At 44.9% G+C, this 12,527-nt stretch overlaps 1 protein-coding gene across 1 annotated transcript in view; it reads left to right on the top strand.

Moving 5' to 3' along the window:
• Positions 1-1,191: 1,191 nt before the first annotated feature.
• The window catches only part of vps33a (VPS33A core subunit of CORVET and HOPS complexes), a 28,835-nt gene continuing 17,499 nt past the window's right edge, over positions 1,192-12,527 (top strand). The window contains exons 1-7 of the mRNA XM_084320714.1: positions 1,192-1,299; positions 1,560-1,625; positions 8,459-8,586; positions 8,712-8,898; positions 9,489-9,605; positions 9,809-9,983; positions 10,149-10,342. Of these exons, the coding sequence (XP_084176840.1) occupies positions 1,198-1,299; positions 1,560-1,625; positions 8,459-8,586; positions 8,712-8,898; positions 9,489-9,605; positions 9,809-9,983; positions 10,149-10,342 (969 nt within the window). The 5' untranslated portion in view covers positions 1,192-1,197. The remainder of the gene's footprint in view (positions 1,300-1,559; positions 1,626-8,458; positions 8,587-8,711; positions 8,899-9,488; positions 9,606-9,808; positions 9,984-10,148; positions 10,343-12,527) is intronic.

Genomic DNA, 12,527 nt, shown 5'->3' with positions numbered 1-12,527 from the left:
ATCGCCAGTTGATTGTATATTGTTGTTTTTTGTACCCAACTCTGTTACCTCATTGCGATTCAATAAGATGTAAAAAAAAATAAAGAACAATAACAACAACTACTACAATAATAATAATAATAATAATAATAATAATAATAATAATAATAATAATAATAATAATAATAATAATAATAATAATAATAATAATAATAATAATAATAATAATAATAATAATAATAATAATAATAATAATAATAATAATAATAATAATAATAATAATAATAATAATAGTAATACATTATAAATGCTGCAGTTATAAAAGGTCTTCGCAAAGCAATAGGGTCCAGCTGCAGCCCTGGAGAATCCTCTCACTGCCAAGCTTGTGGCAGCCACAGGACCCGCGCTGACGTAAAGTACGGACGTTTCTCGAGGGGACGTCACTCTACGTTAGAGAGAGGGTTGCGGCCTGGAATTGATTGATTTAAAACTTTATTAATGTCCGCCTTTTTTCGAACTGGTTATGCTTAGGCCCTCTTTTGAAGTCGGTTATGCTTAGAGTTTATCTTTAGAGCAGGGCGATAGACCACCAAACAATGTACAGTTTTGCTTGTACAGTTGTCTAGATACTGTAGCAGTATTGTCTACTATCTGTATGTCATGTCATATATGTTATGATGAATTGAAAATGGGGGACTCTGATGTAAACAAGACGAAAGTCTTTATCTGGTCTGCATCCCCTTAACAATTGTATGTATTGAGCTGTACTGTACTAACTGTACCCATTCTGCAATCTGTTAATAAAGTTTCCAATCAATCAATCAATCAAAACCAGCCCTGATTCCAAACTCTAAGCAAATACCGGAAGTGTTGCGGTGGTCTATAATATCAATGCGGACACCATCCCAGCAGATGGCGGTAGTGAGCAAGCACGCTCACTTAAAACAGCGCAGGTTTGTGGCTGCCTTCGAGAAACTTCCGTACTTTCCGCCAATCAGCGCAGACGTACTTCGAGATACTTCCTAGACTTCCGTACTTTCCGCCAATCAGCGCACGTCCTGTGGCAGGCTGGCACAAGCCTGCCAGTGAGAGGATTCTCCAGGGCTGCAGCTGGAGGCTACTCTCGCAAAGAGCGTTTGGGTTTGTTTTGTTGTCGGTCACATGATCCCCGTCTACATTGAAGTCAGCTGACAAGTCTGCTGTTCTGTTGAAGGAAACATGGCTGCGCACTTATCCTACGGAAGAGTAAATTTAAACATTTTGAGAGAAGCAGCGCGAAAGGAGCTTCGGGAGTTTTTAGACAAATGTGCAGGGAGCAAGGTAACGTTAGAGCCTTATGAATACCACGAAAATTGCAATCCAATATTGAAACGCATTGACATGATTTGACAGTGTGTCTTTACTCTTTAGCCTACCTGTTAGCTGTGGGGTAATCATGTTAGCGACAGATCAGCATTGTGAATTATTTTTATTCCAACTAAATACATTCACTTTCCAAATTTGCCAAATTATTAGTTTCAATAAAACAGTATGTCCACATGTGTGAATATGTCTAACTGGTATTTGCAATTGCTCCTTAGGCCATAGTTTGGGATGAATACCTAACAGGACCGTTTGGATTGATAGCACAATATTCCTTGTTGAAGGTAAGTGACAAAGAGGTTATGCAAATAAACAGCCTAGTTGCAGGGTGATGTTCAGAAACTGTAATTATGTGAGCTTATGATCACAGTAGACATATGATTGGAAGAAATAGGCCTATATGACAGGTCTGCACAATGGACGCTGTCCACCACATCCGCATCACCACCATCACTACAGGCACACAGGGGCGTAGCTGGGGGGGGGTAGCTTAGGATGATTCCAAGGGCCCAGCACTGGGGGGGGGGGGGCCAAAAAAAAAAAAAAAATTTTTTTTTTTTTTTTTTTTAACTAGACATCACTCAGGTGTATTATTGATGCTCTCATTGATACTATGTTTGTTTCTTTGGCCATTTTTTTATTGATAAACACATAATATGGTTTTGACCTATACATTCGGATCAGCAGTTCAGCACCTGCATTGTTGGTGGGTGAGCCTAGTAAAGGATGTCGCATTGCGTTCATCTTCAATGAATGGACCAATGCAATAGTCTACCAAAGCCCCCCCTCTCTCTCTATATATCTCACACACACAAATTTTTTTTTTTTTTTTACTAGACATCACTCGGGTGTATTATTGATGCTCTCATTGATACTATGTTTGTTTCTGAAGTGTGTGTGTGTGTGTCTCTGTGTGTGTGTGTGTGTGTGTGTGTGTGAGATATATAGAGAGAGAGGGGGGGCTTTGGTAGACTATTGCATTGGTCCATTCATTGAAGATGAACGCAATGCGACATCCTTTACTAGGCTCACCCACCAACAGTGCAGGTGCTGAACTGCTGATCCGAATGTATAGGTCAAAACCATATTATGCGTTTTCAATAAAAAAATGGCACAAAAAAAATCCGCTCGCGCGCTCGCATTCACTGGTGGCCTACAAATACATTCTTTCATGGGGCCCAGAATCTGGAGCTACACCCCTGCAGGCACACATATGTCATATGTGTACATTGTAGTCCAAAGTTACCACAGTAACGGTATTTATTTATACTAGACCGTCGTCCGTGATATATAAATTTTCAAAAGAATATTCAACTACCGTCAAAACTAAGACATGTGCTATTTTGGCCATATCGCCCAGCCTGTTATGCCGGGATCAGACTACACAATATTTTGTCTTTCACGATAGTCACCATGTCAGTTAGCTGGGAACGAGGTTACCATGTCAGGCAAACGTTGTCCGAACGGGCAGCGTGTAGCTTATTGCCAGCGGAAGAGTGCAAGAACGCTTCCGCATTCGTCACCGCACGCCAGTACGGTAATGCGCCTTTCCTTTCGCCCCGCTCAGACAAATGCATGTAGTACATTGCAACACAACGCAGCATTTCCGCGTACATTGCAACGAATCACTTGGAGTTTGAAAGTGATATCAGAAGAAACTACTCAACCCCGCCTGTCTTTAACTATGAGTGAACACAACGTAGGGCTGGGCGATATGGAAAAAAATCATATCGCGATAACGATATGATAATTTTATTTTATTTCTCGATATCGATAATTATCGAATTGTTATAAGTATAAATTTTTTTTTTTTTTTTTTTTTAACAACAGATGTATGTTTATTTTGCAGCAATTCTTTGTCATTGCCGCCATCTTTAGTGTTACATCCCCTCACACTCCAGTTCTCAGGCTGCAGCTGGTTTAAAAGCTAAAGTAAACCGGCTTCTCTGCTGGCTGTGGCTCCAGAGGAGTTGAACAGTTCTGGCTCTGCTAGTTTATTTTCGATCTTTTGGCGCTTTTTTGGTGGACAAACCACCGCACATGTGCACTGTGACTCGTGACTGGAGTCTAGTTCTGCTAGCACACATAGCCTACTGTGTACAGACGGTTTCAAACTGTATTTTAAATTAGAAAGCAAACAAAATAAATGGACAAGAGAAAAAGAAATCTGAATTTGGTCAGTATTGTCATTTGGACAAGCAAAGCCATTACTTTAAGTTGCAGGCAAGAAAGACAAGTCTGTCCACTGTCTCTGGTTTTAAAACTGCCCTGTTGCAGTTGTATCGATTTTTCGATATTCGATATCGATTATTAAAATATATCGCGATATTTATCGTTATCGTTATATCGCCCAGCCCTAACACAACGCATTGTAACGTTAACGCAGCTGTCAACTGTACTTTACTATGGAATACATCATGTATATTATCGCGATGCGTCGTCACAGACTAAACAGTGTTCTGGATTTTCCTACAATGGATTATTGATTGTAAATTGAACCCTTGCACTCAAGCCCTGCATTGCTTTAGAGAGAGCGGAGAATTTCGACTCGTAATGGATATGAAAATGGTTCAAATTCATTGAATTCAGCTCAATAAATGAATGTTCCATGTTCTGTCATCTAATAATATATTCCATTACCTTTCCTATCTGTATCAAAGTCAAAATGTTGATATTGTGACAACACTACAACATACAAAAGCAGCTTGACAACCGATATCCTTTGCGTCTAGTAGGCATGGGCCAATGTGTGATTTTGGTGGTATGTGCTATTTGCACAGATGTTTGGCCCCATGCACACAGTCACACACACAGTATAATATGCATGTAATAAATAGTTTGTTAATAAACTCTGTTACTTGAACAATTTTCACTGTGCTCCTACATTTATTTGTGTGCTCCTACAATTTTATTTTATTTATTAAAATTTTATTTATGAGCACATGTGCTCCTTGGGAAAAAGGTTAGCGTAGAGCTCTATATTATGGAGAGACATTAACATTACGTTATCAAACATAGGGATGAAGACTGTAAAAAAAAATACAGCGCTTTGCGACACCAAGACAGCCACAAAATGGCATGTGGTAAATGTTTTATAATTTTAATGTTAATTTTCATCATAAAAATTCAGTGCCCCCGAAATACAAAAAAAGCCCCCGAAAATACATTAAGGGGGGCAAAAATAGCAAAAAAATAAATAGATAAAAATTAATTTCTAACCCTGGGCTGCGCAGTCCCTCACCAATTGTCTCTATATCCCGGTCAATGCCCGGCCACCACACCAGATCCCTGCAGCGCTGCTTCACCTTCATGATGCCCAGGTGGCCCTTGTGCACCATGGTCAGTATGCGCCCCCGGGCCACACAGACACTGCTCCAGCAGGACAGCTCATCCTTGACCCGGTGAAAAGGTGCCAGCACTTCCGGGACCTTCGCGGGCCACCCCCACCTGATGTAGGTGCGGAGCTGGGCGAGCGTGGAGTCCTCCTCCGATGCGAGCTGGAGGTCCTCCAGGGAGACTGTGGCCTGGAGCGGGCTGTGAAGCATAAGGACGAGCTCCATCGGATCCGGGCATGTGTTTGGTGCAGGGGTGGCACGGGAGAGCAGGCCAGCCACCACATTCTCCCTGCCGGGAGTAAACACTGTGGTGAAGTTATATGGCTGGAGCCTCTCTGACCAGCGGTGAATCCTGAGCGGCTTGTGTCCCGACCCCGATGTAGCCAGCAGGGCGGTGAGAGCCTGGTGGTCCGTCCGCAGCGTAAAATGTCGTCCATACACTTACATGTGCCACCACTCACATGCCCAGACGCAGGCCAGAGCCTCCCGCTCCCCCACCGAGTACTTCTGTTCAGCTGGGGAGAGAGACCGGGAGGCAAACGCCACTGGACGCTCCGTGCCCCGCTGGACCTGAGACAGCGCAGCCCCGATCGCCGTATTGGACGCATCACAGGTGACAAACGTCAGGCTCGCCAGGTCGAAGAACGTGAGCACCGGTGGTGAGGTGAGCTGCGTTTTAAGTCGGCGAACGGCGGTGGAGCACTCCCAGACCGCATCCTGTTTCAGGAGCCCACGAAGTGGGCTGGTGGTCGCGGAGCATTGGGGAAGGAAGCGCAGGTAGTAGGCTGTCATCCCCAGAAACGACGAGAGCTGCGCTGGGCAGGATGAGTGTATATTTTCCCTAACAGACTTTCACTTCCCCGTTTGGGTTCCGCGATCGGATTGGCCACTGACGTTTCTCTCAAAGCCAATCGCGTTATGCCTAGATCTCACTGGTTAAGCTTGGCGACTCTTTCGAAGTTGGTTAGTTGGTTAGGGTTAGTTGGTTAAGGTTAGGGTTAAGCCGTTAGGGTTAGGGTAACAGCCTGCTGGCGCGATTGTTAGGAGTAACGCGATTGGCTTTGAGAGAAACGTCAGTGGCCAATCAGATCGCGGAACCCGCACGCGGAAGTGAAAATCTGTTAGGGAAAATATACACGCGGGCAGGACGGCTCAGGCAGGCGCCTCGATGACTGGGACAGCGAAGGTGCACTTGTCCCCATTCAGCGTGAGGTTGTGACTGGCGAGGACGTCCAGCACCCTCGCCAGGCGCTTGTCGTGGATGGCTGATGTTGCACCATGGACCATTATGTCATCCAAAAAAACGACCACGCCCGGGATGCCGGCGAAGATGGTGGCCATTGTTTTTTTTTTTAAACAGCTGGGGGCTGAGCTGAGGCCAAAAGGCATGCGGGTATACCGAAAAACTCCGGCATGCGTCACGAAAGCCGCAAATGGCAAAGCGTTGACATGCTCTGATGCCCGCATCCAAAAGCTTCTGCAGCTCGGCGAGGGGCAGGCGGCGCGGCGGCGCAGCGGCTGGATCACCGAACGCACCTCCGGGGTGAGGAGAGGCTGGTGGTGAAAAGCAGTGAGGCAGCCCAACCCACTAAACAGAGCAGGCCAGCGCTGGTGCCAAGGTGAACCAACAGACAGAATGTCAGCCCCTGTATTGTCCACGAGGGAGAACCCCAGCCCACAAAACAAATCGTAGCCCATGAGGTTGGCTCCCTGACGAGACACTTGGAAAGTGAATGAGGGGAGGGCCTTGGTCCCGTAGCACACAGTGAAGGTGATTGTGCCTGCCATTCCTATCTTAGAGTGTCCATACCCATATAGGTCCTCTGCGTTGGCGGTGAGCGTCCGGAGCGGGAAGAGTCATCGAACCGTGGAAATGTTCAAAAGCAACTTGGAGGCCCCCGTATCCAGCAGGAGTGGGAGAACCACCCCGTCCAGTTCCACCATGCACCATTTAAATGCTCGAGAGGTGGCGTCCACTGAATGGATGTTTTTTATTTTATTTTATTTTATTTATTTATTTTTAATCTTTCTTCCCCTCCTTTTTCCCGATTTCTCTCCCATCCCACCCTTCCTGGTTGTTGCGTACTTTCCCCTACTGTTGGTCCGGGAGACCGGAGACTGTCACATGCTTTCCTCCGACGCATGTGCAGCCTGGGGCAGGCCAACCTGGCCGCGCAGGCTCTCACCGGGGAGAGTGTAGCGTGTGGGAGGCCACACTATCTCTCCTCAGTTCCAGCCCTCACTGAGCAGGCGCCCCGACCGAACTGTAGGGGTCGCTGTCCACAACGCCCAGGACCCACCCTTCAGCTTTCCCACCCCCTGATACAGCCAATTGTATCAGTGTGAGGGGCCAGCCAAGCTGATAGCAACGCCGGGAGCTGGATTCAAACAGGCGAATCCTAGTGTCTCCCGGTGTTGGTGACGAACGTAATCTCCGTGCGCCACCTGCCCCCCCTGAATGGATGGTTGTCGGCGCAGGTGGACGTGGCGGCGTGCTATCAGCGCCGGGAGCAGAGCGGCAGACCCGGGCAAAATGGTTCTGCCTGCCACAGCGGTGACACCTCTGTCCCCTAGCAGGGCAAGCTGGAGCTCGGCTGGGGTGTGATGAGGAGCCACAATTTCCACACACGGCCCGGCGTGCTGTCGTAGTCGTACCCCGGCGTGCAGCGAAATTTACCTCCAGGCTGTCCTCTGGGAAAACGGGGTCGGGGAACTCCCCGGACGGTGCCACCGTTTGAGTCAATAGCAGAGGTTTGGGGGAAAAAATTCCCGGAGGGTGCTAGCTATGATGCCAAGCCCGCTGCTGACTCGAGATGGAAAGCAATATTAACAGCCTTTGCCAATGTCAACTCATCTGGCATCATTAATAGCTTATCTCTGAGCTTCAGGTTATTAGTGTGGTCAGCTAGCTGATCCCGTATCAGTTCATCTTCCAGCACTCCAAACTTACAGAGGCTAGCCAGCCCCCGTAGGTCAGCTACGTAGTGGTGGACCGACTCACCCGCCTGCTGACGTCGCTGACGGAAAACGATTCGCCGAAGCATAACGTTTTGTGGAGCAAAGAAATGTCCAGACAGCAGCGTGACACAGTCCCCATAACTCGTTGCGGCTCTGAGAGTCCTAAAGATCCGTTGTCCCTCGGTTCCCAGGTTGTGTATGAGCAGGGCTCTCTTCCTAGCGGCATTAGCGTCTGCGAGCCCGACGGCTATTATGAACGTATTTAGCGCTTCCAGCCAGTGAATCCACGGAATCGGTGGCTCGCCAGGCAGGGTGAGAAACGGAGAGAGAGGTGAAAGTAGGGAATCCATGATCCCATCCTCGTCGCCAATATTATGTTTCCAAAAACGCACCGGACTACGACGTACCGTTAGACGTTTTTATTGCATGCTCAACCACACACCCAACTGACGTTACCACAACACTTGACGGTATTTCACAGCCCTGTCGTAAGACCACCGTGCCATCTTAAAGGCACAGTGAACACCGTTGTGATGCCTACCCAGATGCATACACAACATGGCTATTCTTTTCATCAGGGTTGTGGGGTGTCCCAGATGTGTCGCTGTTCTTTGATTACGTCACACTACACACGCCTGTTCGTCGTTCCGATCACAATCATAATCGGAGCACAATGTTGGAAATGTGTCAGCCAATGACTAAATGAATTAAATGAAAATCTAGTTATTGTGGTCTGATCCCATCATTATGATGTCACCACAGGACCAAACATAGTGAATAGAAATAATACAATAAAAAAGAATAATAAAATAATAACCTTGCAGGAACATGAGGTGGAGAAGATGTTCACCCTCAAGGGGGGCCGTCTCCCAGCTGCTGATGTCAAAAACATCATCTTTTTCGTCCGTCCCAGGCTAGAGCTTATGGACATCATTGCTGAAAATGTCTTTAGGTGTGTTCATCCGTCTCATTTTCAAAGATATCCATTAAAAAATAAAGGCAAATTATATAAGTGTATTCTCTTTCCAAGTCACCTTCAGTATTAAACACTCTTGTTGAACTGTTGTGCTCCCTAAGCGAGGACAAGATGCATTCGGCACGTGACTTCCACATCCTGTTTGTTCCACGGCGGAGCATGCTGTGTGAACAGCGGCTGAAGGAGCTGGGCGTTCTGGCCTCCTTCACCAATATCGACGAGTACATCTTGGATCTGATCCCCTACGACGGTGACCTGCTCTCCATGGAATCTGAAGGCGCCTTCAGGGTATGTTCAGATCTACATTTAGATCTACCATGATACCATCGACATCCCACTAGGGGCTATTGGCGCTGATTACCTGATTCGATATAGATTGATGGTGCTGGTTTCAGGGGGTCAGCACCTGCCACTGTCAAAAGATGTAATTTGAGTCAACTGAGTTTCTGTAGCAGTTCAACAGAAACTCGGCACAAGGCAAACTAGAGACATGTGCAGAATGTGAGGCGGGATTTTAAGATTCAATTAGATTCAAGTGAAACAATTCAATATAAAAAAATTTATTTCTTCCCAGCCCTACATCTTATCATGGTTGGATGGGATAGATTATCTGATTTCCCAGATCTGTACAAGGAAATATTTAAAATTCCATTTTTGATGGCAGAGGAACAGTGAGCTAAATACTATGTAATTACAACGTTGTGGATTTAATTTAGCTTTGTTGCATTCCATCCCTACTCTCTCTCCATGTTTCCTGTCATTCACCATCTCCATGCTGTCTAATAAGCCAGAAATGCCTTATTGAAATAATATTGATATTTAATAAAGGATCTTGTGTGTACAGATGATATACTTCATCCTCCTATGTCCTCCTATAGGAATGCTATCTAGAAAATGACCAGACAAGCCTTTACCACACCGCCAAAGGCCTCATGACTTTGCAGGCACTATATGGGACCATACCACAGATCTATGGGAAAGGAGACTGTGCACGGGTGAGTGTGGTGTAACGGGAATGATTTTGGTTTGAAAATGTCAACCGTTTTACTGCTTTCTACACTGTAGTACATCCTAGTGCACAAGAGCAAATTCTAATTACGTAGAATATTCATTGACATCAACTAATTATCTCCGAACAGGTGGCTAGCAGCAGTGCTTTACTTGCTTTGTGCTGACGATGAGTCTTTATGGTTTGCAGCATGTGGCTAATATGATGCTGAGAATGAAGAGGGAGTTTGCTGGCAGTCAGACACAGATCCTGCCTGTGTTTGATACACTGCTGCTCCTGGACCGTAACATCGACCTGCTCACACCACTGGCCACACAGCTCACCTACGAGGGACTCATTGATGAGATCTATGGAATCACCAACGGTCAGGATGAACCTTTTAATTTCATTTGATTGCATTTCAAGTGTTATGCATTCATATTTGTTAGCTTTAAAAAAGAAAATCATCTTATTGTCTGTCCTATTTTGTTCTTTGTTCTCTGGCCTCTTTTTTTGTTTGTGTTTCTGTACTTTCTTTTATCAAATGTAGGTTATGTTAAGTTGCCTCCGGAGAAGTTTGCTCAGAAGAAGCAAGGTGAAGGGGGTAAAGACCTGCCCACAGAGCCCAAGAAGCTGCAGCTCAACTCGGCAGAGGAATTGTATGCCGAGATCCGGGACAAGAATTTCAATGCTGTTGGGGCAGCACTTAGCAAGAAGGCTAAAATAATCTCTGCTGCCTTTGAGGTTGGTCTTCTTCTTCCCGCTGTATATTGTGTGAAAACATTTACCATGTACCGCCTTTCACAGCACAAGTGTTAAAACTCTGGCTGCTATTCCCAGCCAGACGAGCTGGACCACTTCACTCCGCTATCGATACAACCAAGCTAATCTAATCTGATCCTTGTGGCAATTTGTCACAAAGGTCTGGCCAGAAAACCAATAGATGTTGGCAGGTGATGACAAGCACCTAAAGATAGAAGTCTTAATGTTTCAGAGCGCGGCCAGACCACAATTTTACAATCCTTGTTGCTTTGTTTGGTCTACTTGTTTTGTGTATCTTTTACAGGCACACAATCATATCTCAAATGTGTTGATGTAATAAAACCCAAACATAAACACATACACAAACCCCAAAGGCATTAATAAATCTGTTGCTAAATCTCAGTTAGGGATATTTAAGTCTTTCACTGTGGATGTGACGAGAGAATCCAATTAATTAAATGTATTTTATAAAGCCCTTTTAACGATGCGGATTGATCAGTGTTTTATAGAGAAAAGGTTAACAAAATGTAAGTCATATATTCAGTTCAAATACAAGTTGGTCGATCAACTCACGTCATGAGCAAGCAAAGCAGTTCATAACCATCACCCTCCTCCCACCATGCTTAATGTTATTAATGCGTAATTCATCAGTTCTAATATGTAGGGCTGCGTATTGACACTGCTTGCGATATAGACGAGGTCCTGATTCAATTTGATTTTCATTCAATGTCGATTAAGTCAGACTTGATGGCGCTGGTTTCAAGGGCGCAGCACCTGCTATTGTCAAAATATGTAATTTGGTCAACTGAGTTTCCAGAAGCCCCTTTTAAACCGAGATCCTTTTTTACAGAGATGCGTTAAAAGAAATTAAATATATATTTTAGGGCATTTCTGCTTTTTATTGGGTATAGGACAGTCGGAGAGGAAATTGGGTGAAGAGATGGGGGAGGACATGCAACACATGTCCTGGGCCGGATTTGAACCCAGGACGTTGCGATCCCGCAGTATGCATCTTAACGCGATGCGCCACCGGGATGCTCCAGAGATGCTTTTTTTTTTACACTGAACCAAACAAAGCTGGCAAAATGCCGCCCCCCATGTGTGATTTTAGTTAGCGCTCCAGAATTTGAAGCGTGACGTGTAACGGCACCATCATCTTCAGGAAATGCTCACGTGAAAATCGCATTAGATGTTGATAAATCGAGTGATCTATGCACAAACACACATTTCCTTTCAGCAAATCTCTGTTAGCACAACATTGTGTAAGCAAGGTTGTACTTATAGGTGAAGTATTTCCAATGTTTGCTATTTGGTGAAACAAGACTGCTCTGGCCACTATTCTACATGATGGTGGCCTAGTGGGCAATAACGAACATTAAATACTTAACCTGCAAACATAAGACTGTTCTGACAGCACAGTGATGATGTAACTAAGAGCTTTATTGGGGGGAAATGTTTTAACAACAATATGAGGTTCACTATGGCATTAAACGGGTGCCAAAGACCAGAAGAAGCAGTTGGGGTGACCAATGAAATTAGTTCAGGGTGTGTTCAAGGCAAAACATTCCGGCATACATAGACATCAATTTGGCAATGTGACTACCTCCGCTGTCTTCTCAGCTTGCAAAGTACCAGTGTTCTGCGAAGTAAAATCTGGTCTACATATGATCGCTTATTTTATCTGCAGGGACATTTCATTTTTAATGATGGATTTGTTCATTTGGTTGCGACATTCAGGTGTATCCTTTCTCATCTGCTATATCATATCAACGTTTATCTAAATTCCAGATTTAAGTGATGACTTTTTATTATCTAAAATATATTTAGATTGAATGAGATTTCAAATGCTAGAACTAGACTCATGCTGTTGGTTGCTGACATGGGGTATATCCCCGAAGTGCCCCATTTCAAATGATTGGTTGAGGAGTAGTACCATTTTTAGTTTTGTGAGAATGGGGTCACTGTGAGACTCAAAACTTCACAGGCCTCCTTGTTATTGTAGGACAGAAATATTTCACATGTTTGGTGCAAATCGGACAAAGAGTTCACAAGTACTCACTTCCTGTTTACCATATGTTTTTTATAAAATGTTACTGGGTCTGGCGGTCAAATTTCTTTTAGAAGGAAAAAAGAAAAAACTCAGAATGCTGGAAACATCTCTGGGTAT

This window comes from Notolepis coatsorum (assembly GCF_963971535.1).
Source record: "Notolepis coatsorum genome assembly, chromosome: 1".
In the NCBI taxonomy this organism is placed as follows: Eukaryota; Metazoa; Chordata; class Actinopteri; order Aulopiformes; family Paralepididae; genus Notolepis; species Notolepis coatsorum.
The sequence above is the reverse complement of the archived record's forward strand: the minus strand, read 5'-3'. Positions and strand labels throughout refer to the sequence as shown.